The following is a 22152-nucleotide window of genomic DNA, read 5'->3' as shown; positions in this document are numbered from 1 at the left end:
TACAAGCCAAAAGTGACAAGTTGCATCTAATTTGCAGGCATATACTGCAGCAGGCTTCAAAACCACTACAGAAAACCCAGTGACTTCCTACTCCATAGAAATTTAACAACAACAACAAAAATCCCATAAAGCAAACCTTCCAGAGAGTTGCATAACATACTTTCATAAAATACACTGAAAACATCAAAAACATTTAACACAGAACCCTTGTTGGCACTGACCTCTGCAGCTCTGCTTCCAAACGCTGGGAGCTGCAGTCAGGTCAAGACGTGGAGCCGCTCGCCCTGCGCAGCGTGGCAGCCCGGCTCGGGTATCACTGCCCCTGCTGAGCACCCCACGTTCCCCACTGAGCCTCTCTTTTCTGTTTTCTCATTTGTCTCGTGAGAAGAACATCTCCTCAGCTTTGCACTCTGTGTACTTTTTTCGGTTTTGTTTTCTCCATGAAAAATACCAGGCTGTGTTTCGCGGACTCTCAGTTCAGACAACCAAAATCATTTCAACAAGTGGTTGTCGTTGTGTCCTTGTGACAATGAGTTTTTGCTGATTAATAAATAAATTAAATAAATAAATTAAAAAAACCTAAGTTTTTATCTTTATCTTAAATGGTCTTAAACCATAAAAGCCACATAAAATATCTGAAGCCATACCAATCCCTCCTGCAATTGAATTAAAACTCATGCAATTAATTGGTTAAATATTTCTCATTAATGACACTGTGAATCAAATTTAGCTAGCAGCTTTATTTTTAAGCTATTTAAGTTACCAAGGTTGAAAACAGAGACAGCTCACTGAACTTGCTGCACCTCAGTGTCCTTTCACACAATTTTAACTGTTAAAACCCATTTTAAAAAAATCAAGGAAGTGAGGAGCAAGGCAACCCTTCTTACTGCAAACGTGAGGAAGAAACTCACTTCACTAAGCCTGGTTTCCCTCTGGCATTCTCTAATGCATACAAATATTTACACTACATAAACGTATTGGAATAGCAGAAATGAGATGACTTCACTTTGAAGGAACAAAGCCCTACGTGTGTGCACAGCCATGCAGACGAGGTTGGGGTATTTAGAGATTAGGAAGGCAAACAGAAATCCCTCAGCCAGCAGTTAAGTTGCCATTCGAGGCTGAATGTAACACCTGCTGGGACCACACTGAGCCCCGATGGAAACCTCCACACCTCTGCAGCTCCAGCAGCTCAGCCCCGGGGGGCAGGAGGGTGCAGCTGGGAGAGATGATTATTTTCTGGGGCCTTAACTAAAAAGGCAAGCGAACATAATGCTTATTAAACAGCCCTTTGGAGAATGCAGTCAGCACCAAGAAGCTAATAAATACAGTCACAAGCCATCCCTACCTTCAGAGGAACGAACATCTTAAACATATCTTCTCATCAAGACACTCCACCGCTGCATTCCTCCAAAAGCACTTAATTTGGTCCCCCAGCTGTCCCAAGCATGCCTTGATGTATTGCTGCTCCTGTGTAAGCAAGCTCAGCTGCAAACAACTAATTCTAATTAACTGAATGTTTATACTGGAGTACAGTTACGAAAATACTGTTTCAAAGCAGGTGTGGCTACAGTGGCACTGTATCCTAAATGCTCTCACATGCACTAAATTCAAGATTCGATTGTCAAAGTAAGACTGAGGACATATTATTTTCAATATGTGAGGATTAAAGTTACATAAAAAAATCCCCCATCAGTGGAAATGCTCAGTGTCATCCATCTCAGCTCTTCATCAGAGACAGGACACGGGCAACTCTAATAAACAAATGCATGATGTACCTAAAAATAAAGGTACAGATAAATTTGCCTGCTGGATTATACTTCAAAGCATCAGCTACATCTGCCTTAATATAGAAGACAAAGACACTCTGAAAGGATGCTGACAAAACTGGAAGCAGTGAAGTGTTTTTCACTATTAAAAATAATAGTAATAAAAAAAATCCTCTGGGAGAAAAGAAATGACACAGCACATCTCTGCTGTTCCTGAGCCATCCCACAGAGTAACAGCAATGCAGGAAGCCAAGCAACCCAAGAAGCAGGAACAAGTAGTAACACTCATATCTAGATTGCTAGAAGGAGCTGAGCATTAATTAATAATAAATAAGAACGTGGGGCAAAAATGCTAGCATTTAACATAATGAAATAGGAAAAAAATGCAACTAGAGGGAAGTGATTGGCAACTGATAAAATAGAGCTCTGTAGTGAATAAGGGGAATCTCAAGGGATCTCAATAACGTGAAGACACAGCTTTAATACAAAAATGTAACATTCCATGAGTTTAAGACTACGAAAAGTATTCTGTTCACTTATAATGAAACACAACCACTCACCTGGATCATAAAACCATGTTTACTGGGAAAATCAGAGTACTGCCCATCCAAACTGAACGGAACTAAAGAAATTAGAGAGATGCCAGCACAGAAAACTCTTCACACGGTGCTACTGCTCCAGTACAGCAGCTAGAGAAATGTAATCACTGCACAGCATGTTTGAGAAGGGCCGAGGAAAACCTGATGCACTCAACTTTTTTTTCTCCCCCAAGAAAGAACACCAGAACATAGAATACAGATGTGTACTTTGTTCTGAACAGAGTTGCCTCTAGGAAGCTATCTGAAGTTTTATGGTGGGCATTTAATACAGCTTGTTATTAATCAATTAAGGGGTAAAACAGAATGATTATGTTGCACTGCTTTGTACTAGTAGATTTGCCTCTGATCAGAAAACAAAGAAAAATACGCCATTTCCACTTTGACCCGTGGACAGAGAGTACAAACATTTCAAAAATTCAGGGCAAATAGAGGAAAAGTTCTTTTCAGCTGTTCTCTCTCAGACCCTTTCTGTAATACAGTTGTCCTACTTAAACCAGCCTTTATGCTGTGGCAGAGAATAATTTCCCATAGAGAAAATTAAAGGCTGAATGGAGGAGAGACCAAATTTAGAGCTCTAACGAGGAAAGGCAGGAGGAGTGCATGCAGAGCTACACTAGTCATAGTACACACCAACTTCTGTCCAGGTAGCAGGAAAATAGGGGGAAAAAAAAAAAAAGGAAGATAAAGAACAGGATGACATGAGAGTATTTAAGGACCAATGTTGCAATGAACACCGGGGACACAGGTGAGAATAAGGCCTGTATCAGTCAGAGGAAGCATGAGATGCTTTGAGAGCTCCAGGCACTTTGGGGAGAACTGCAGGCTGGGGCTACTGCAGAAAAAGTCCGGGAGACACTGAACAAATCACAGAAATCAGACTTAGCTCAGAACCCACATAATGGCTTATTTTCTGTTTGAGAAGGCAGAAGAAAAATCACAAGTTTTGTAAAGACCAACGGAGAGGTTGCTTTATTTTTTAAACCAGAACTACTGGGCAAAACCCCACAATGACCGTCAGAAATCACAACCCGCCCGATCCGCTCACCACCTTTCACACACAGTTACATCTGAGCTCTCACCTGCCTTCCTCTCCTGCTCCTCACAGTACATCACCCGTGTCTATTCCGCCCCTGGTCAATGCCCTCCACGCTCTCTAGAACCACTCTGAGCCTCCTACATCACGCTCATAGCTGCCTTTGCACATCTCAAAAGCTTTTGTTGAATTTAAACCTCAACTATAACCACTGCTGTATTTTTGGCCAGTCCCTTTACATGCCAAGTCATGTCTGCAACACACATCAGCCCACCATAAGGGAGAGTTTAATACCGTTCGGGATTTATTTAAAATCAGAAAACTGAACTACTTAAGTGAAAGCACAAACACCGAGTTGCAATGCCAGCACAGTAACTCCGGGGCAGAGAGGTATTGGTGGCAGCTGAAATCCTACTGCTTTGCTAGGAGAATGCAATGCTTCCCTTCATCAGCACAGATAAGATGCATGCTGTGCTATAAGCAACACCTTTTTTGCATCTAATTATTAAAATTAAAAATAAAAAAAAGCTGATGTTCAGTTCTCACTTTCCTTCTCTCCCGTAAATATGAGTTTCTTGAAAAAGCACAAACACACAAAACAGTTGCTTGAAAATAAAGCAGCATGTTAAAATGACTGTCTGTGCCTTCTCATGTCTGCACTTATGGTCAGCCCAAGCGTACCATGAGCATCTAAAAACAGACAGAACAAACCCATTTCTTTAAACTTTCAGGTTCCTTCATGCACTGCTCTTCTGTACTACTTTCAGGAAACAACATCACGTTGTTTTGTAGACTGAAAAACCAAGCAGGGCACCTGGCTTATTCCTCCACCTATTGGAATATTCAGGGCTGCGGACATCAACGCTCTGCCAGGCAATGCACTGCTGCCATGACAAACGATGGGAGCCTTCTGAAAGCTCACCCTGCAGTACTCACACACCTCAGCAGGGATCTAAATGTTACGTATTTGCTCACGTCCTCAGAAGGGAATGTCTTCTATCTTAGGAAAGGGACCACAATAAACATGAGAAATTCAAAAACTGGAAACTTCTTTCATCTCATTTTTCTTCTATAGCATAGCTAAGTATTACTACTGCTTCATTGACTTCAGGCTGACTTTTTCACAGAACATCTTTTTCTCCAAAAAAGATAACTTCAATCGCATCAACACCACACTGAAGTTTCCAACGATTAACGATTCTTTTGTTTTCCCTTAAGTTGTTCAACACCATCAGATAGGACTTCCAATTCCTTCCAAACTGATGGAAGACAGTTTTCTTTCATTTACATAAATATTTAATGTAACGATCACAAGCTACATGCAGTATTCAGTTCCTAATTACAGCACTTACTCAGTATTGGTACAGTCTTGCCCTGTGACAAAACTCAATGACACAGCTGTGTCAGCCGTTAGGCCAGGACCCAAACCAGACTGCAATATGCACCTTGCTCCACTCCCCACCCAAATCCTGACCTCATGTTCTGTGGCACAAATCTCTCTGACAAACCAATAACTGCTTCTTCAGCTGGACCAGAAGCATTCCCAGTCCAAACAAGCACGCAGCACACTGCCAGCACAGCTACATCCCTCTGTGCCCTGGAATGGGCGCTGGGAAGAAAACACTGTCAGACTCCAACCTCCAGGAGCTTCCTGACACAGACTGCGATGCAGAAACACACTGAGCCTCCCTCCAGTTTTTCAGGGTTGCCCAAACACCAGAAAAAAAAAGGCTTTGTTGCCAGGAGGATAAAACATGATCAAGTCAGTTTGTTTCTTAGCTTTTATCCTACAAAAACAAAACAAAAAAACCAACCCACCGTGGTATTGGTACACAAATCTAAATGAAGTGTCAAAACAGAGCAATAATAACCGTGTATACAAACTAACGATAGCCACTGGGAGGGAATTCATTACTTTAAAATACCTAGTTATAAATACCATACTTTTCCCCTGAGTAGTAATATTAACTCCCTTCTTTAAATTCATACACACAAGACGACTAACCTTAGACAATAAAACACGGAATCGGATAGCAGAAGATAGGAATCATTTCAGTCACAAAAGAGACTGACAAAGCCCTGTCTTCCAGCCAACACAAAGTACTGGCTTACATGAAATGACAGTTGAACTGAGGTTCCTTTTTACTGGGTCAGACATATAAAGAAAATATCTGAAAGCATCCATGACTACAATTCCTTCCTCACAAAACTACTGAATCTAACTGAGGAAAGAGGAAGAAAAGAGTGCCAAGGCTTCAAGGGTTGACTTGGCTTACTTAAATTCACTACTAAGAGAAAGTAAATTTTCAAAGTACATGAGAAAAGCAAATAAAGTTGTCATCCAAGTCCTGAAAATAAAAGCTATTCAGTTCTGCTTCTGCCATTACCATCAGTGGATTTCATAAATACATAGACTTGTATTCAATGCTTAAAAATACCAGTTTATGAAATAAGGTCATCATTATACAACACTGTTTGGGCAACTAAGGCTGAGAACAGTTATTTGGAGTTCCCTATAACCTCAAGACTTCCTGAATCATAAATACTATTCAAACTTACCAATCACAAGGGCATATTCCCCTTATTTGTCGATCTTTGTAGTGGATTTCGTAAGTTACATTTCAACCATTTATTCCTATCTAAATATTTCTGCCTGTCCCAGTTTTTCCCATGACACTTGAAAATTGCCTATTTCCCTTTGCCAATTTCCCACTTTCTAAAATGACACATGACAATGACCTTCTATCTTTAGAGTCTGTCAGCCAAACCCACATTGATCACAGAGGGGAAAGATGACTGGAAAGAAGTCAGTGAAAGGCCATCATCTCAGAAGCCACGCACCCTGGCCCCAAGATAACACAAAAGAATGATTTTTTTCCCCCCCTCTTCAACCTGCGCTACGTACCGACATTAATTCCTCCAGCAAATTCCTTGCTCCTCCTACTTAGCCTTGTCCACGATTAATCCTTTCTGATTCTCATGAATTGGCGTTTGAATTTCTGCACAAACAGAAGAGATTTTAGCTCCACCTTATCAGGATGCTGACAAAAGGCACTATGTGACAGTCAGCCTTCTCCTGTGAACAGCCTCACGAAAGACAGTTAAAGTGTTGAAGAAGGGGAACAAAGGAAGCAAAGTCCCAGGCTTCCTGCTACTACAAGACCATTTTAAACCTTCCAACATCACAAGGGGCCCTACTGCTGGCGATAACTGCAAGAGGAGAAAATGTGCTTGATACCATGTCTTCATCACACTTACAAGGCAGCTCTTCCATGTTAAAGGTTAGGCATGCTGGAAGAATACCACGAGAAAGCAAACTCCTGTTATTTATGAAATTGCTGTCGGAATGCAGCAGTTGACACAAGACCAACTGGAGCCACTCTGCAAGAGCTGGCAGAGGCAAAGCCCTTCCAAACCCCTCCAGAAGGCAGGCAGCAACTGGGCCTTGCTGCTCCAGTGCTCCACTCTGCTTACGAGCGCCGCAGTGCTGCCATGTGCCACGTGCCACCTTCACAGCAGGAGCAAGAGAGGTATTTCTGTCTCTAACTCAATTACAGATTATAAAAGATCACTGATTTTTTTTTCTTTTAACAGGCTTTACTGTAGTTAACTTAGCTAAAACTTTAACCACCTTCAAATTCACCTTAGCACTGTTAACTATTAAGCACTTTAATTACCTAGAACACTTGATTCCATACAGTTCCTCAGATAACTAATTAGCTAAAACGATCAAGGATTGAAATCCCAAAGGAAATTCTTCTGGTTCCGTAGAACTGCACAGATTTCAGCTTGCTAATGCTGCACCTCTACATGAGGCCAATTCACACACAGGTGTAGAACAACCATCCCTTCATCTGTTTACGAGCAGAAAACAAAAGTCCCCACATACTCAAAGGAAGCCAATGCATTTAGCTCTGCACGTCCTGCGCCGCCACCAGAAACTAAGAGTTTTTGAGTAACACTGAAGAAAAACTTTTGATTCCCTTGTTTTTATAGCACATTACACATCACATCAGGTATCCTTTTTCTGCTTCAAAGGTCAATTATCAGAGGGCAACCAAATCAAAGGCAAACAAGTTTTAGATAGGACTTCAAACTAGACTTCTTTCAAGCCACATGAATAAGCCGCATCAAGAGGAATAATTCAAAACTGCATCTGTGCACGTGGACTCTAACACTGGAGACTGGCTTCATCTCCAGCACACAAGTCTTCACAACCTCTCTGCTGTTCTGCATCACATATTTGCTATGTGATTGGCAGCAGGGCTGCGCTGGCATGGGGGCTGCAAGGTAATCCCAGTCCTTTGCTAGGAGAAGACAGAAGCCAGCAGAAGCTGCTGAGGCCAAATTTGCCACGTTGCCCTGGAATCCAGCAGCACGTTCAACTTAGCCCAAGCCTACAACACAGAAGTGAGATACTTAAAAAAGCAATACTGCTGCCAACCTCAGTGTTCCAGACCCTCGCCAACTCTGCAGGCTTTGTGTAACAGGTCCTTGAGATCCCAGTCTCACACAGATTTCGGTATGCAGCCCACAGCTTCGGACAGTTATCCACCAATGCTATATATCATTAACACAGCATCATCTCTTTAACAGCATTTGTATGCTTAGTAAATGTAGGACTTTGTTGGCTAAATGGACTGATAATTGTAAAGGCATTGAGGATGCCCATCTTAATGCTGAAAGTTATACTTAAGTGGCAGATTTTGAGAGCTGCTACATCAAAGTCAACTCATGCAAATCTTTTAAGTTATGCAAGTATTTTAAGAAGTCTTTACTAAAAAGAGCAGCCAAACAATGAAGACCACTCAGCAGAAATCAGATGTAGGACCAGGAACTTAGGAGAAAGAGTTGTCTTAAGAAAACATTGCTTACAAAGAGGAGCTAAAACCACATAGTGTACCACAGAATGCAACTTATTACGAATCAGCCTGAAGTTTCTTTCAAGTTTCTGTGTACCTTATCCTAACTCAGCATTTGGGGATTAGGAGAAAGTACTGTCAAGGCTCCTTAGCTAAACGTTTAGCTCAGACATTCTTACTAAAGAATTAATACTGCAAGACTAGTGAAAGCTTAATCTGCCCAAAACAATAGGACACACAGAATAAATCAAACTGACTAGAAGGTAGGAGGTGCTAATACAAGAATACTGTTTGAAAACAAAAAGGCAAAAACAGTACTATCATCGCAGAATTTTACATAAAAGGAATAAGGTCTAAAATTCCAACACCTTAATTCAATTCAAATTGATTTAGCAGGTTTTGGTACATACGCACACAGATGCTTGCCACACCAACTAACATCCAGATCTCTCCCAACTCCCTACTACGGTTAGGCGAAAAGTCTGAGGAAGATTTGATTTCTAAGAATATATTTCCATTTTTCATATCTTAAAAAGCCATTCTCCTCCTCATTATGATCAAGTAACTGTATAGGTTTCAAGCACAGAAAGAAAATCCTTTAGAAACATAAATCACAAACATCTGGACAAGCAAAAGCAAAAAAAGAGAACAAAATCTGACCCGCTGTCCTAGAAATACATATCCCAATCTCTGTGAAGACAGAGAACCCTGCTTGCTCTGAATAAAGAAAATTGCATTCATTTTGTACACTAACAGAAGGTGTATTTACAGCAGTATTAATCAATGCATAGGTAAATTATAGCAGAGGTAAATTAGTGTCAGCCATGTTGTGAAAGAAACTGCAGTGAGAAAAATAAAAATTAAAAAAAAAAATCAAAACACAAAACTTGAGCCTTGATCAAATCAGCAACATTGAACCTGGATGCAAACCATTCTACACCATTAGCTCCTACGTCTTACTAGTGCCTGACTTTTCCAAGTTAATGTCTCTCAACCTCTAAAAATACATACTCAGATTCTACAGAACATGAAAAGGCAAAAAGAAGGAAATATTTCAAGTCATGAAACAAAACAATCTACCGTGTGGAACACAGACATAAGGTAAAGTGTAAAGAGAAAAAAAAACAAAAGTACTTACTCAGCATTAAATCCATTCACATGCAAAATCCTCATCTGTTTGACTATTGTGCTTTTACCAGATTCACCAGCACCTAGAAAATGAAAGTAAATCAAGTTGAGAAGGAAGCATGAGTGATAAGGGACATCATTTTTTCTTCACGGCAAAATCAAGAAGGTTGGTTTTCTCAGCGCAAGAGTGAAAAGTGAAAGAAAAAGAAGTAATTGCCACTGGAAACTTCAGTTGTAGCTAAAAATAAACGCCCAGCTCAAGTCATGTGTCAGATCTGAATCTTGGATCATTTCACTGTCCATTTTTCCAGTGTCAATGTTAAAAGCAGACTGCGAGGTCTGGGAGGAAAAAGGACAACTTCAACGCTTTAGAGAGGACAAGTCAGAGAACGTCAAAATCTGCTTGCCTCGTCAACACTATCCAGTGAAGGGAAAGACTGAGTGTAGTCCAGCTTAAAGAGAAGTGTTTTTGTTAGACCCTTAAAATATATTGTTTGACTGCAGTTATCACCATCCAATCAAAAGACTGTAACTTAAATCACAAGAAATAAGATACATGGATACTCACATCTGAAAAGGAAAGGCAACCCCTTAAGCCTCCACCCACAAAGCTACAGAAGTCTCCTTGCTCTAATCCGTGCCTTGGAAGCAGCCTCAACCCCCTCTATGTGCTCCAAACCAATCCCACACCCAGTGAGATTATGTCCCACATTAAGGACACCTCTTGTGGCTGCGTGTTCCAAACAGGCCCCCACCGCTCTCCTCTCAATTCCCTCGTATACCTGAAGTACAAATAAATAAATAAATAAATACTCCACTTCCTCTTATTTCCATAAGTAGCCGTATTCTATTTCTGCTGTGCTGCACGGATGCCAGTGCACGAGGCAGCCCATCTGCCCATAGCACCCATTTTCCCATGCACACGGAGAAGACTCAAACAACAGCATTTAACTGAGCTGCTCCACGCTGCCAGATCAGCTTTCTATATAAAGCAAGCATGTTTTTCTAAGAGTAGTATCACAACCTGGTAAAATTTAGCAAGATTCTCTCCTGAATCTCCTGCTGCTTGTTTATTCCTCTCCTCGCCCTGTGTCTCAGCACCAGGAAGGCATGTGGCAGAACGGGCACCGAGGCACAGCCTGTGCTCCAGGATACCAGGCCTCCGTAGCACACGCTGACAGCACAAGCCTCCATTTTGAGCCTCATGTTCAAAACTGTATTTTAGCAGCTACACTTGGAAGTTCATTTTCTGACAGATGCACTCCTCTCCACTTTCTGCTTTCCTTCCCTTCCCTTCCCCCTCATGAATTCCTAACAGCTCTGCTCTTCTCTCCATAAAATCAGTCCGCACGTTTTGCCACAATACCAGAGTCTCGCTCCTTTCCCCTCGCCTTACTGACCAGTTGGTAAGACGCAGGGAGCAGGGCTTGCCTGCAGTGCTCTGTGCAAGCAGCACATCCCCTGAACCAGGGCTGTGACAGATGCGCTGTGCCCCGGCTGCACCCCTCGGGCACACACCCTGCACCCCCATCCCGGCAGGCAGAGACACTGAGCACCTCCAGGGGGCACAGATGGGGTCCTCTTCGCAACAGCAAACTGTTCAGGAGCAGTAACACATGCTAAATCCCTATTTCAGATGTGACTTTAAATTATGTCTGCTAATCAAAAGCACTTCCAGCCAAGATCTCGATGTCGCTAAGTCCAAAAATGGAGATTGCTGTTGCTGCAAATGCATACAGCTTGGCATTGACATACCTGGCGTCTCTGGATCGGATACAGCAGCAGTGAACCAAAATTAAGTGTTACAGCCACATTTCTGAATAAGCCTATTTCCGTAACTGGCAGCTTGTTACGGCTCTGTTCTTGCAAACATCGATGCACACGTTTTAACTTCACCACCAAGGATAGTTCCATGAATTTCAGCCTGCGGATGGAGCGGGGCCCCTGTGCAGCAGGATGGGCTGCAGGCTCACCGAGCTGCGATTCTGTGGCATTATTTGAATGCGATCTGAAAATACTGAGACTGCCCTGCACTTCCAGAGCATTTGGTGGTTCCACGTAACGTGTCTCAAAAAGCAAAAGTAACACCATGGAGACGTGAGTCTCACTACTTGCACAGTAAGTTTCTGCTGCAGATTGCCCACAGCAGGCAAGGCTGCCAGCAGCTGTGCCAGCACAGCCACACGCACAGAGGACCCTACGGCCACTGCTACGCACCTGCAGCATTTTATTTGCAAAGATCCAAACAATTTTTCAGTCACCCGAACTGAAGAAAACAAAGAAAAAAATCCAAGGAAGCCCCTGCGTGTCACAGAAGCGATCCAGCTGGTGAGGAACGGCTCCACGCACACAGTGCTCAGTCCCAGCACAGCAGGCCGGGCTGCTTGCTGCTCGCTGAACTCCAAACCGCACCGCTGGAAGATTTCTGCTCAGCGCCGAGCGACTTTTCAGCTCCACGGGTGCCGCCGCAGCTCCAGCACGTCACACCTCCCTCTTTAAACGGGCACTTAGAGGCTGCGGCCGGTCGGGGCACACACGCAGCCCGCTCCCCGCTCGGTGCGGCCTGGCCTCTGCCGCTCGCCGAGCCTCGCGATGCCCTCATCGCGCCTTATGTTAAAACACTCCCAAACACTTTGAAGCCGTAAGTGCGGGAGCGTTCGCTCTCCGATAACCGTTCCGGCCTCTCTTTCCCGTAACCCCCACCCGCGGTCCGCAGCGGCTGTTCCGTACCGCACGCAGCCGGGGCGGACCGCCGCCGCCGCCTCCCGGATCCCGGCCCGCAGCCCGGCCCCGCGCCGCCCCGCACGCTCAGCCTCGAGCGCGGCCGCCGCTCTTCCCTCCGGGATCAACATCCTCTCCGCGTCCCCCCCCAAGAATTCCCCGACTTCCTCCTTTCCTCTTCCTCCTCTCCCTCAGCCCCCGAGGGCGGCGGGCAGCGCCCCGGGCCCGCCGAGCTCGTGCCGCGCCGGCCTTCCCCGCGGCGCCCGGCCCCGTTTACCTCCCCGGCTCCCTCGGGCACGGCGCTCCCCGCCGCCCGGCATCCCCGCCGCCCTCCTCCCGCCGAGGCTCCACTCGCCCTCCGGCCCCGCGTCTCTCCCGCCCGGCACGGAACGGCTCCCGTATCCGCGTAGCCCGCCCGAGCCCCCCGCGGGCGGTGCCCGGACCCCCCCCGGCCCCGCCGCCTCCGCGCCCACCTCCCCGGCTCGGCCGAGCGCTCGGGCCCGGCGGGGCTGCAGGCCGCCCCCGGCCCCGCGAAACGGGTGGGCCCCGCGGATCCGCTTCCCCGGGCCCCACCTCTCCCGCCGGCCTCCCCGCGCCCGGGCAGGGGGCAGAGGGACCGCGCGCGGCCCCGCCGACCTCCTTCCTGCCTTCCTGCCCTCCTCCCCTCCGCCCGCCGCGGAGGACGCGGCCCGCGGCCCCTTACCCAGCAGCAGGAGCCGGTGCGTGGCCCTATAGACCTGCTTGTCCTTCTGCAGCTGCTTCTCGATTTTCTTGTTGGCCTCCCGCTGCGCCTTCTCCTCGTTGCGCTGATCCTCCGTCTTGCTGTTCCCTAAGCAGCCCATCTTGGGGAGGGGGCGGCAGGGGACGCGGGGCGCGGGGACGGGAGGCGGCCGGGGCTGCCGGGGGGAGGGAGGGAGGCACTCTCCCGGGCTGCCTTCTTCTTCTTCCTCCTCCTCCTCCTCCTCCCCCCCTACTCGCTGCTGTGGCGGCCGCTGCCCAGAGCCAGAGACATGGAGAGAGCCGAGCCCGGAGCCAGCCAAGGGGGGGCCGATGGCGATGACTTTGCTGCCGCTCCGCCGGGGCCTCCTCCCCGGCAGCTGCAGCTGCTTCTCCTCCCCGCCCCCCCCGCTCGGCCCCGCGCCGATCCCCTCAGCGCACCTTTCCCCGGGGGGGGCCGCGACGGAGCGCGCTGCGGAGCGCTCGGTGATGGCCGGGCCGGGCCGCGGCTCCGTCAGGCGGAACAGAAATCGCGCCCCCCGCGCCGCACGCACGGGAAAAAATCCAGCTTCTGTGCCACCCCCACCCCCCCACCCCCCCCCCAAAAAAAAAAAAAAAAAAAAAAGGAAAAAAAATTAATCCTCTTTAGATCCAAGGCACGGGCTGCAGGCGCGGAAACCTCCCCGAAGCCGCGGCGGGGAGGATCGGGAAACGTCTCTTCCTCGCCTGTCCCCGCGCGCCTCCGCCGCTCCCCGTCCCTCGTCGGAGCCTCCGCGCCGCTCCGCCGCTCCTTTCCTCCCTGCGGGGCCGGGGGGGTCCGATCCAAACCCCCCCCCGCTTTTTTTTTTTCCTCCTTTTTGCTTTTTTTTTTTTTTCACATTAGGTTTCCAGGCAGCTGAATCCTCTCGGCTTCTCCAGAAAACACAGCGGGAGTAGAAAGGGGAATTTTTTTTTTTCAAGCCCCTTTCGCTTCTCCCCGGAGCAAACGCTGTCCTCTCACGGGAGGATTTTCTCCTGTCTTATTTTCCTCCTCTCTCTCGCATTTCTCCTGGCTGTCTCTCTCTCTTTTTTTTTTTTTTTTCTTCCCCTATTGAGCCGCGCAGAGGAGGCAGAGCGGCGGGGTGGGGCGAGCGGCCCTCGCTGAACGCTGGGAGCGGAACCGCTCACATGACGGCCGCGTCAGCCCGCGCCGCCGCCGGCGCCCTCTTCGAACTGGGCCGGGGGTCCGCGCAGAGCCGGGTCGGGGCCGAGCGCGGAGCTGCACCGCAGCCGGCTGAGCTGAGCGTCCCTGGAACGAGCCGCGGATGACAGCGGCCCCAAAAAGATTTGCAGGGCTTTGGGGAGGGGAGGGTTAAAGTCGTAACGTTTCGAATCGATTTTAACGGGGCGGTGCCCGAGGGCACTTCATAGTAATTCAGAGTAATTCCCGCAGACCTCACTGCGTTAAATATTTATGTGCCCTTATATTTCCACATCTGATGAACTTCGGAACGTTCGCCCAGTTCACTACAGAACCACCGTGCAGACAGTGGGGCGATGCTCCCTTATGTGGGTGCTGCTGAGCCCAGCGCCGGGCTGCCCTCACCCACCCGGGACTGTCCCGGGACACGGAGCCGACTGACAGAGCCGACTTACAGCCGAGTCAGGCTGGGCGAAGCAGACGGGCTGGGCACAGCACAGCTCGGTGTGCACAGCGCTTCCACCCACCATCTCACCAGCCACCCGCCTCCGTTTTATTTTCTAACAGTTTTGGAAACTTCATCCTATAAGCTGCTCAGTAGTTTTCATGCAGAGGCTTATCAGCTATGCTCAAAAACCAAAGATTTGTGCTTTTCCTGGCTCCTTAAAACACACAGACGTTTTTCCTCTACACCTGAGATTAGTGAAATGTCCCTTACATAAATTACTTATCCCCACTTGCAACATCAATTATCCCCAATGCTATTCCCATGCACACACCTTCTTACGTCACCCAGTTACTATATTTAGAGCCACCTACAGTAAAATAATTATGTGAAGAGAGCAAACAATCAGAAGGTCACGTTCAGTGTCAGCAGATGCGTCTGCTTCAGAGCTGGGAGAGGAGTGGGCCTCCAGGGAAGCAGGGACTCCATGGCCAAGCCTCAGCCTCAGAGGATTTACTGGGACTTTCCCTGTGATTTTAAATGCTACAGCTTTGGGGAACGCAGGGCCTAAGAGATTTGGAGACTCCCATTGCCGCCTTTGAGTGTTTTACGCCAAGGCAATTTCCAAAGGACTCAGAGAAACTTGGCTCAGAATTGCCCGTTAACTTGAAATAAAGATTATAATAATTCCTTGTATCTGTTACAGTTTTTGTATTTACTGGTATTATTTCCATGTAGTTATTATTAAACCGTATTTTAACTGTGACATTTACAAGATATAAAAGAATCAATACTGCAGAATTCAGACTGAAAACTATAAAACCTCCCTGCTTTCTGATGGCAGCAGATATGAGGGGAATGCAGCACTGCCAGTACCTGCCACCTCGGGCAGAGGGGAGAATGTGCCCCAACCCCAGCGCGAAAGGGGGAAGGGAGCAGCTCTCGGGCCTCCAGCAGTTCACAAAGGAATCCACAAACAAGATAAAAAAAAACATTGCTGGAGGTGCACAAAGGGCTCAAATCTTCACAAGCAGCGAGCAGAGCTAGAGCAGGGAAAGGGGAGCAGGAAATACGCTGTAGAATTGACCGAGTCCCGTTGTGCAGGTGCCAGCAGAGCGCAGGTCGCTGTCTGAGCACAAAGCAGGTCTGGCTCTGCACTGCTGTGCTCTGAGGCTGAGCAGAGCGTGAGGCAGCTGGAGGAGGAACAAACACAGCTCACTTACAAAACTCCTGTTTGCTTATGATGGGTGAAGAATTAGATCACCGTATTTCAAATGTTACCAAGTATGAAGAGGGCTGTAAGCTGTAAAACCAACAACCCTCGCTTCCAAACTGTTAAACCTTCCGACAGTTACAGACTTCTGAAGTGTACGACATAAGACATAAGGCACTGATCGATCTTTCCAAGACATTAATTGCTATGGTTTTTTTTTCTGTTTGTAAGAAAGCACCATTTGAATAGCAGGCATACCAAAACATTGTCCTCATACTTTTTGCATATTTAAACGACACAATGCTGATGATGGTGCCTTCAGAGTAAACCATGGAACAAGTGGCATTAGCTTCCACCTCATGAAACTGAGGTTCTTGGTTATTTACAAGACTACTGCCTTCAGAAGGGGAAGCGCATGCAAAGCCTGACCCCTAACTCCCTGCACTGGTAAAGTGCAGAGCCTGAATGATACAAATCAGTCTGAGGACTGATAGTACTCTAAAGAGTGTCAAAGGACACTGCTGCATGGCAGGGAGAAATATTTTCCAAAATCACAAGATAACGTGAACGTGGAAGTGGGTGAAAGAGACATTCATTAGAAGACTTAAGTCTGCTGGCTCAGACTGCAGGGAGAGACAGCAGAACTGCTTGAACTTATGAACATCTTAATGGGACGCTGGTGGAGGATGTGCACGGGAAGGTTTCATACACCTGTAATCCACTTCATTCTACTTGGTAACTTTACTTAATTTTTAGCTGGCCTAACTTCTACATTCTAAGGATGACAATCCTCAGGTCTTTTTCCTATTTTAATACTTTATGGTCTGTTGCATAGAGCTGTTGTAACGCATTCTTGTGGCAGTCTGCCTGCCTGCACAGCACGAGGAACCTGAGCGGGTAAGTGGGAATTCACAACCTCTGGCTGGACAGTGTACATGCAGCAGTTGTTCTTGGAGCTAATTGTAAGTTTAGATTTTGATATTCTGACACATGACATTTAGTGCCTCTCCATTCTTTATTTAATTTGGGTTCACTAGTTACCCTTTGCATTCACAGGAAATGTGATCAGGACGTTCATCTTATAACACAATGCCTCCTAAACCCTCCAGGGTGACAAATAACCCTGTTTCCTATTGCAAACAATCCACATTTGTTGGGAAGTTGAAAGTACTGAGCACTTTGGATGCCCCAGCCTACAGAAAAGCCAATCAGCTAATTATTTTTCACAGTTGCACAGCTGCTTATGGGACCATGCTGTCCAGAGAGAACACGACCTCACAAACTTTTGGCTGTGAGCTGTGGGGGTGGAGTTGTGACCAAACCAGTGTGTTCATTTGGAAGGAAAGACAGAGACTACATCACGCTTGAGCATCCCTTAGCAACCACAGTCAAATGGCACCGCAGCTCTGGGGAGGCTGTCAGCCTGTCCTGTACTGGAACGGCATCTAGAGCAGTTCCCACTGCTGCAGACAGGACAACATTTTCAGCTCAAAAAGTAAAAGCAACAGTGGTCACCTAACCGCACGATTTCCTTTGTTTCTGTTTATAGGAAACAGCTTATTTTCAGCAAGGCTTTCTAATGGAAGGATAGGGAGCCCAGTTAACGTGGAGAACACACGAAACAAATGGTTCTTACAGCAACACTTTTGTCTCTGATTTAGACATTTTCCACTTAAAAATCCAGGCTGCAGTTGGTAACCTCCTTCTCCGTGCTACCAGGGTGCACCTACAAAGAGCCAGGTGTGCACGGAAAAAAAAACAAAAGACAGAAGAAACGCTCTCCTACTTAAAGCTGTCAGGTGTGTGGATCAATGTACAGCAAACACACAGCAATTCCCTGCTACTCTGAAAATGCAGCTGCAGCCATGCACTGAGGCACCTCCTGCACCGCTGCTCACTGTGTGCCTGCTCCCCACCGAGGAGCGCGGGGCAGAGCTGCTGACCACAGCAGTGTGCCATCCCCAGGGGAACAGAGCTTCAGCCTTTGCTCACTGAGCATCTGTGCCCCACAACCAAGCATCTGCTGTTGATACTATGTTTCTACCTTGCCTTTTTATTTAAAATATCTGTGCTTCCCCACTGTGGGATTCATTCGAAATCTTTGCACGGCCCTGTAAAAAAGTAAGATTTTGGAGAGTGGGTTTTTTCTTTGTTTGTTAGGACTGGTTGGTTTGGTTTTAGTGCTTGTTTTTTTTTTTTTTTTTTTTTTTTTTTTTAATTAATATTTCTTTTCCAAGGATTTAAAGTTTTGGGAAAAATAAAGAAGAAAGCAGTGAGTAAATTCATATTAGGAAGGTGCTGAAAAAGCACCTCTGAGGATTACAGCCTTTTGCAGAAATAGCTGTGATGTTTCTCACGCAGCCCACACCACTCCAGGCATTGTTCTGCTGTCCTGGAAGCTCCCAACGCCGGGCTGGCAGCCCTGACAGCCCTCCTTCTTCCAAACGTAGCATTATCTCCGGGACAGATGGACTTCTTCAGTTAAAGGACAGTTTGTAGCAGTGCACGCTATATGTTGGTTACTTCTCTGCTCTGAAGTCTCTCAGTATTTCTAGCTTTCGGAAAGCAGAGCTGCGGGCCTTTGGTGAATGTCTCATCTAGTGATCTCAGTGCATTTAATCCCCAATAAACTCAGTCTTTTCATTAGTGTTATATGAGGGTTAATTAAGGCTCCGGTTCAGACTTGGATCCATTTTTTCCCATCTGTCTGAGGCCCGGCAGCGGCGCCGTGCAATGGATCCGGGCGGCAGCTTACGCCTTCCTTAGAAGGAGGCATCTCCTCCAGCTATCAGCCCACAAAATCCTTTGGACTCTTGGAAGAACAAAACTTGGTGATAAAAAGGGAGACAGTTTCAAAGTCTCCAAATTACCCTTTGGCCTGCTGAACAAGGAACCCTTGAGTAATCCCAAGCCTGTTTAAAGGAGAAGCAAGCAAACTGAAGCCAAACAATAATCTAAAAAAGGAAAAACAAAGCAAATAGATTGGAGTTGGAGTAGGAATCCAACCTGGGTTTTTTGGTTGTTGTTGTTGTTTCTCCTGCAGTGATCAGAACAGAAATCACTTTAAAAAGCATTAAAAGGTAAAGCAGGTTGGAAATTAAGGCGTTATCAATTAAAGCCCAGGAGGGCAAAGCAGGGTCACCAAGCAGAACGACGAGTTTGTCTGTCATATGGGAAAGAGCGGGCCTATCTGAGTGCAATAAAACCAGCATTGTCAGGAAGAAATTAATGCACCACTAATGTATTCAATAAAGAACAAACACAAAACATTTAAGTGCAGATACTCCAACACAAACAGAATGAAAACGAGATACTTCCCTCTCTGGCAAAGGAGAAGAATGTTTCCATACAGAAATTCTAAACTTGAGAGGGGTTTTTGTTTTGTTTTTAAATAAAAACAAGCCCAAAGTCTACTAATAGAATTAACCGAGACCTTCCTTTAAACCAGAGGAAAAAAAATTGTGCCTCCCTCCTTTCACTTCGAAGCTTTTTCTCAGAAACATTAAAAGGAACTTTAAGGAACTCATGGGATTATGGAAATAAAATACTGAGTAACAGCTTTTCAACTACTTGCGTTCCTCGTTTTCTTGCAGTTTTTCTCGTGATACTCCTCGCTGCTCATGCATTCTGCACTGCACTTCACAAAAAAACCAAACAGCTCTTATGTAACAAAAGTGCGAGCACATCCGAGCCGTGCATAACACATATGGAATGCTGATTCAAAAATAAAAATAAAAATAAGAATGGAACATCTCGTTTCTCAGATTTAGTTTCAATATTTATCAACATTCACGCCAGACCTGCTCCTTTAGGAAAGAATTATTCTGTTCTAATTCTTGCTATGCCCAGGTCACAAAGCCCACAGAGGCAGCAGTAGTAGAGGCTAAAGCCCAGGTTCCAGAGAGCTCTGTGAGGCAGCAAGCAGCCCCAGGCTTCTCTCCAGCCCGAGGTGAGCAGGGCAGGAGGTTCCTGGATCCCAGGGTGGTGCCAGCAGCCCGCAGTGCTCAGCATGGCTCCAACAGCACCGTGTGCAGGGCACCAGCAACGTGCACTGCATGTTATGGAGATAGCAGGAAGGGGAATAAGAGGATTGTTGAAACAGTTTTTGTTAAGTTGTCACACAGGTTTTAATGGGTTGTAAACATTCCTCTCTTTTTTTTTTTTTTTTCTTTTTCTTTTAATAGAGTGATCAGGTTTTCGCACTCAGAATGACTTTACATTTTAGTCCTGGCAAACCACAGCACCCTCAATACCAGGAGCCATTAACAGAGATGGCCTGCAAGGAGCAACTGAACTATGATTTCTTCCCTCTTTCCCTGCACTGCAAAAGGCCTGAAAGCATCCTCTTTCAAAAAGGGGATTTTCCCCCATCTTTTTCTTTACATAGAAAACTTTTAAGCCTAGGTCTTAAATCACACACAGATTACAAGTATACAATTATAGAATAGGGGTCTCTTGTACCCTATTTTTCCTGGAAGAATCTGGCTGTCTGGCAAACTAACAGCATCAGTACTTCTTAAGGGCCTTGATGTTAAATTAGGGTGCCCCACATCCCCTCGGGCGGTTGCAGAATTTAGACCCTTTTCCAATGCTCCCGCTAAGTCTTTCCGGTGGTTTTATCTAGATTTTAGCAAGCCATATAAAACAAGCAACTGTCTGTCAGCCTTTAGGTGTGCGAGGGAAGACTCTTCTTGTTGCTGCCGCTCAGACACCGGCCAGGGCTGCAATAAGCAGGCAGAAGTCCAGGCTCTGGACCCAGCCCCAGGAGCCCCAGTCCCAGCACGCTGCCTCTGCTACATTAAAAGAAGCAGTGGTGCAGGCTCTGCTTGTGTACAGACCCAGCGCAGGGCATATCCTCAGCATCCATTCTGCTCAAATGCAACGTCTGAATTAACCCTGCTCACAGGCCTGCTCAAACGCTCACAGTACCCAACAAAAACGTCCAAGGGAAAGAGGTGGGCTCGGGGATTAAACAGAGGTACGAGATCCAGAAGGGCTGACCTGGCGTGGGCCGTTTGATCCAGCACAGCCATCGCTCCGTGCGTGACCCTGCAGAGCCACTTCCCCCTCCTGTGCCTCTTTTCCCAACTCTCTTTTATCTGCCTCTGTCACATAGGTTGTAAGCTGTTCGCTTCCGACATGTCTGCACAGAATCGAGAACCAAGGGGCCCTGGTCTCACTTTTGACCTTTAAGCCCTTCAGTTATACGTTTCATCATACAGAGATTATTCAAAAAGGAAGCAATTTTAATAGACTGCCTTCTTTTTATTAACACCTATTTTAACCCAGACATTCTCAAGAACATTAAATGAGCAAGCGGCCTCTCTTAAGACACTGCTTTTCTTAATGAAAACGCTGAGAAAGCTGCTGGTATTCTTTGAGCCCTTCTCCCACAGGCCTTGCAGCAAGACCAGGGGAAGCCAGAACCAGCATGCTTGCTGCAAAGTATCAGACAAAGATACTTTTTATTTTGAAACTTAAGGGGAAAAAAAAAAAAAAAGCCTCCACACTTCTCAATCTTTCTTTGTACGCCATAAAGTATCAAACAGGGCAGAAACCCAGCGGCGCGCTCTCTTGCAGATCACCTCCAGGTTTGCTTTCTGCTCTTTGGTGTTAAAATAACCAATTTGTTTTTCCAACGCCCCATGCACACACTGTCTGAGCGCCCGATCTGCTCCTCAAGCAATCGGCTCTTTGCAGTTTCGTCTCTGCTGAGCAAACAGCACACAGCTGAGCTGCTGGCAGCCGGCAGCCCGCAGCAGCCCCACCGAACGGCCACGGGCTCTGCGAGCACAGCCTACATTTCGCACGGACACCCGCAGCCTCACAGCTCTCTGATGGACGCTCACCCTGCCCTCAAATCAGCCAAGGAGCCGGCCCAGCGTTCACGCCATGGGGCAGGGAACCCAGGGCTCTGCAGCACCGCTGTCCCACATCGAGGCCCTCGTTGGCTGCAGCGCCCCATGCCCACAGGGAGCCCCAAGCCGTGGGATGGCACCCAGGCTGCACACCGAGCACAGCAAGGCCTGCCCCCCGGCCAGGCTGCAGGCAGGGCCCTCCCGCATGGCTGAACTTCACACCCTATATATAAAGCACACAGTCAGACATTTACCCTGAAACACTCATTCTGCGAACAGGCGTTACTGAGGGATATACTAACTCCATACATGAGAGTGTTAAGGACGATTTTTGTCCAAGGAAACACTTCCAGAGGAAGCGCTGGGCAGCCACATTATTTGTTTTGTTTAAAATGATTTCAGTCTCGATAACGTCTCTTTATCAAAACTACACATGTGCTGAGCACACACAGCGCTGCGTGTCGTGAGGCACACAGGAAGGGGTGGATTTATTTCTTCATTATGAATATTGCAGTGCTGTAAGGAGAATCCTGGCTGATAGCGTGAAGTAAAGCCAAAGCGTACGAGGATATTTTGGGGCCCGAAGTTCCTATGCTGCCTTTTCAAAATTCAGTCTTAAATTCTGTA

General features: G+C 46.7%; 1 protein-coding gene across 3 annotated transcripts in view; it reads right to left on the bottom strand.

Annotated features, from left to right (window-relative positions):
- Positions 1-22152, bottom strand: part of GNAS (GNAS complex locus) — a 131577-nt gene that overhangs the window by 71021 nt on the left and 38404 nt on the right. The window contains exons 1-2 of one of the 3 annotated variants that reach the window (XM_048963620.1): positions 12816-13395; positions 9402-9474 (exon numbers count right to left, since the gene is read on the bottom strand). In XM_048963620.1, coding sequence (XP_048819577.1) covers positions 9402-9474; positions 12816-12954 — 212 coding nt within the window. In that variant the 5' untranslated portion in view covers positions 12955-13395. Of the gene's footprint in view, positions 1-1348; positions 1403-9401; positions 9475-12815; positions 13396-22152 lie in introns of those variants that run through there. The other 2 variants (XM_048963619.1, XM_048963621.1) reach the window with 2 other exon arrangements.

The sequence above is a fragment of the Lagopus muta genome, chromosome 16, assembly GCF_023343835.1.
Source record: "Lagopus muta isolate bLagMut1 chromosome 16, bLagMut1 primary, whole genome shotgun sequence".
NCBI lineage: Eukaryota > Metazoa > Chordata > Aves > Galliformes > Phasianidae > Lagopus > Lagopus muta.
This window is presented reverse-complemented; position numbering and strand designations above follow the sequence as displayed.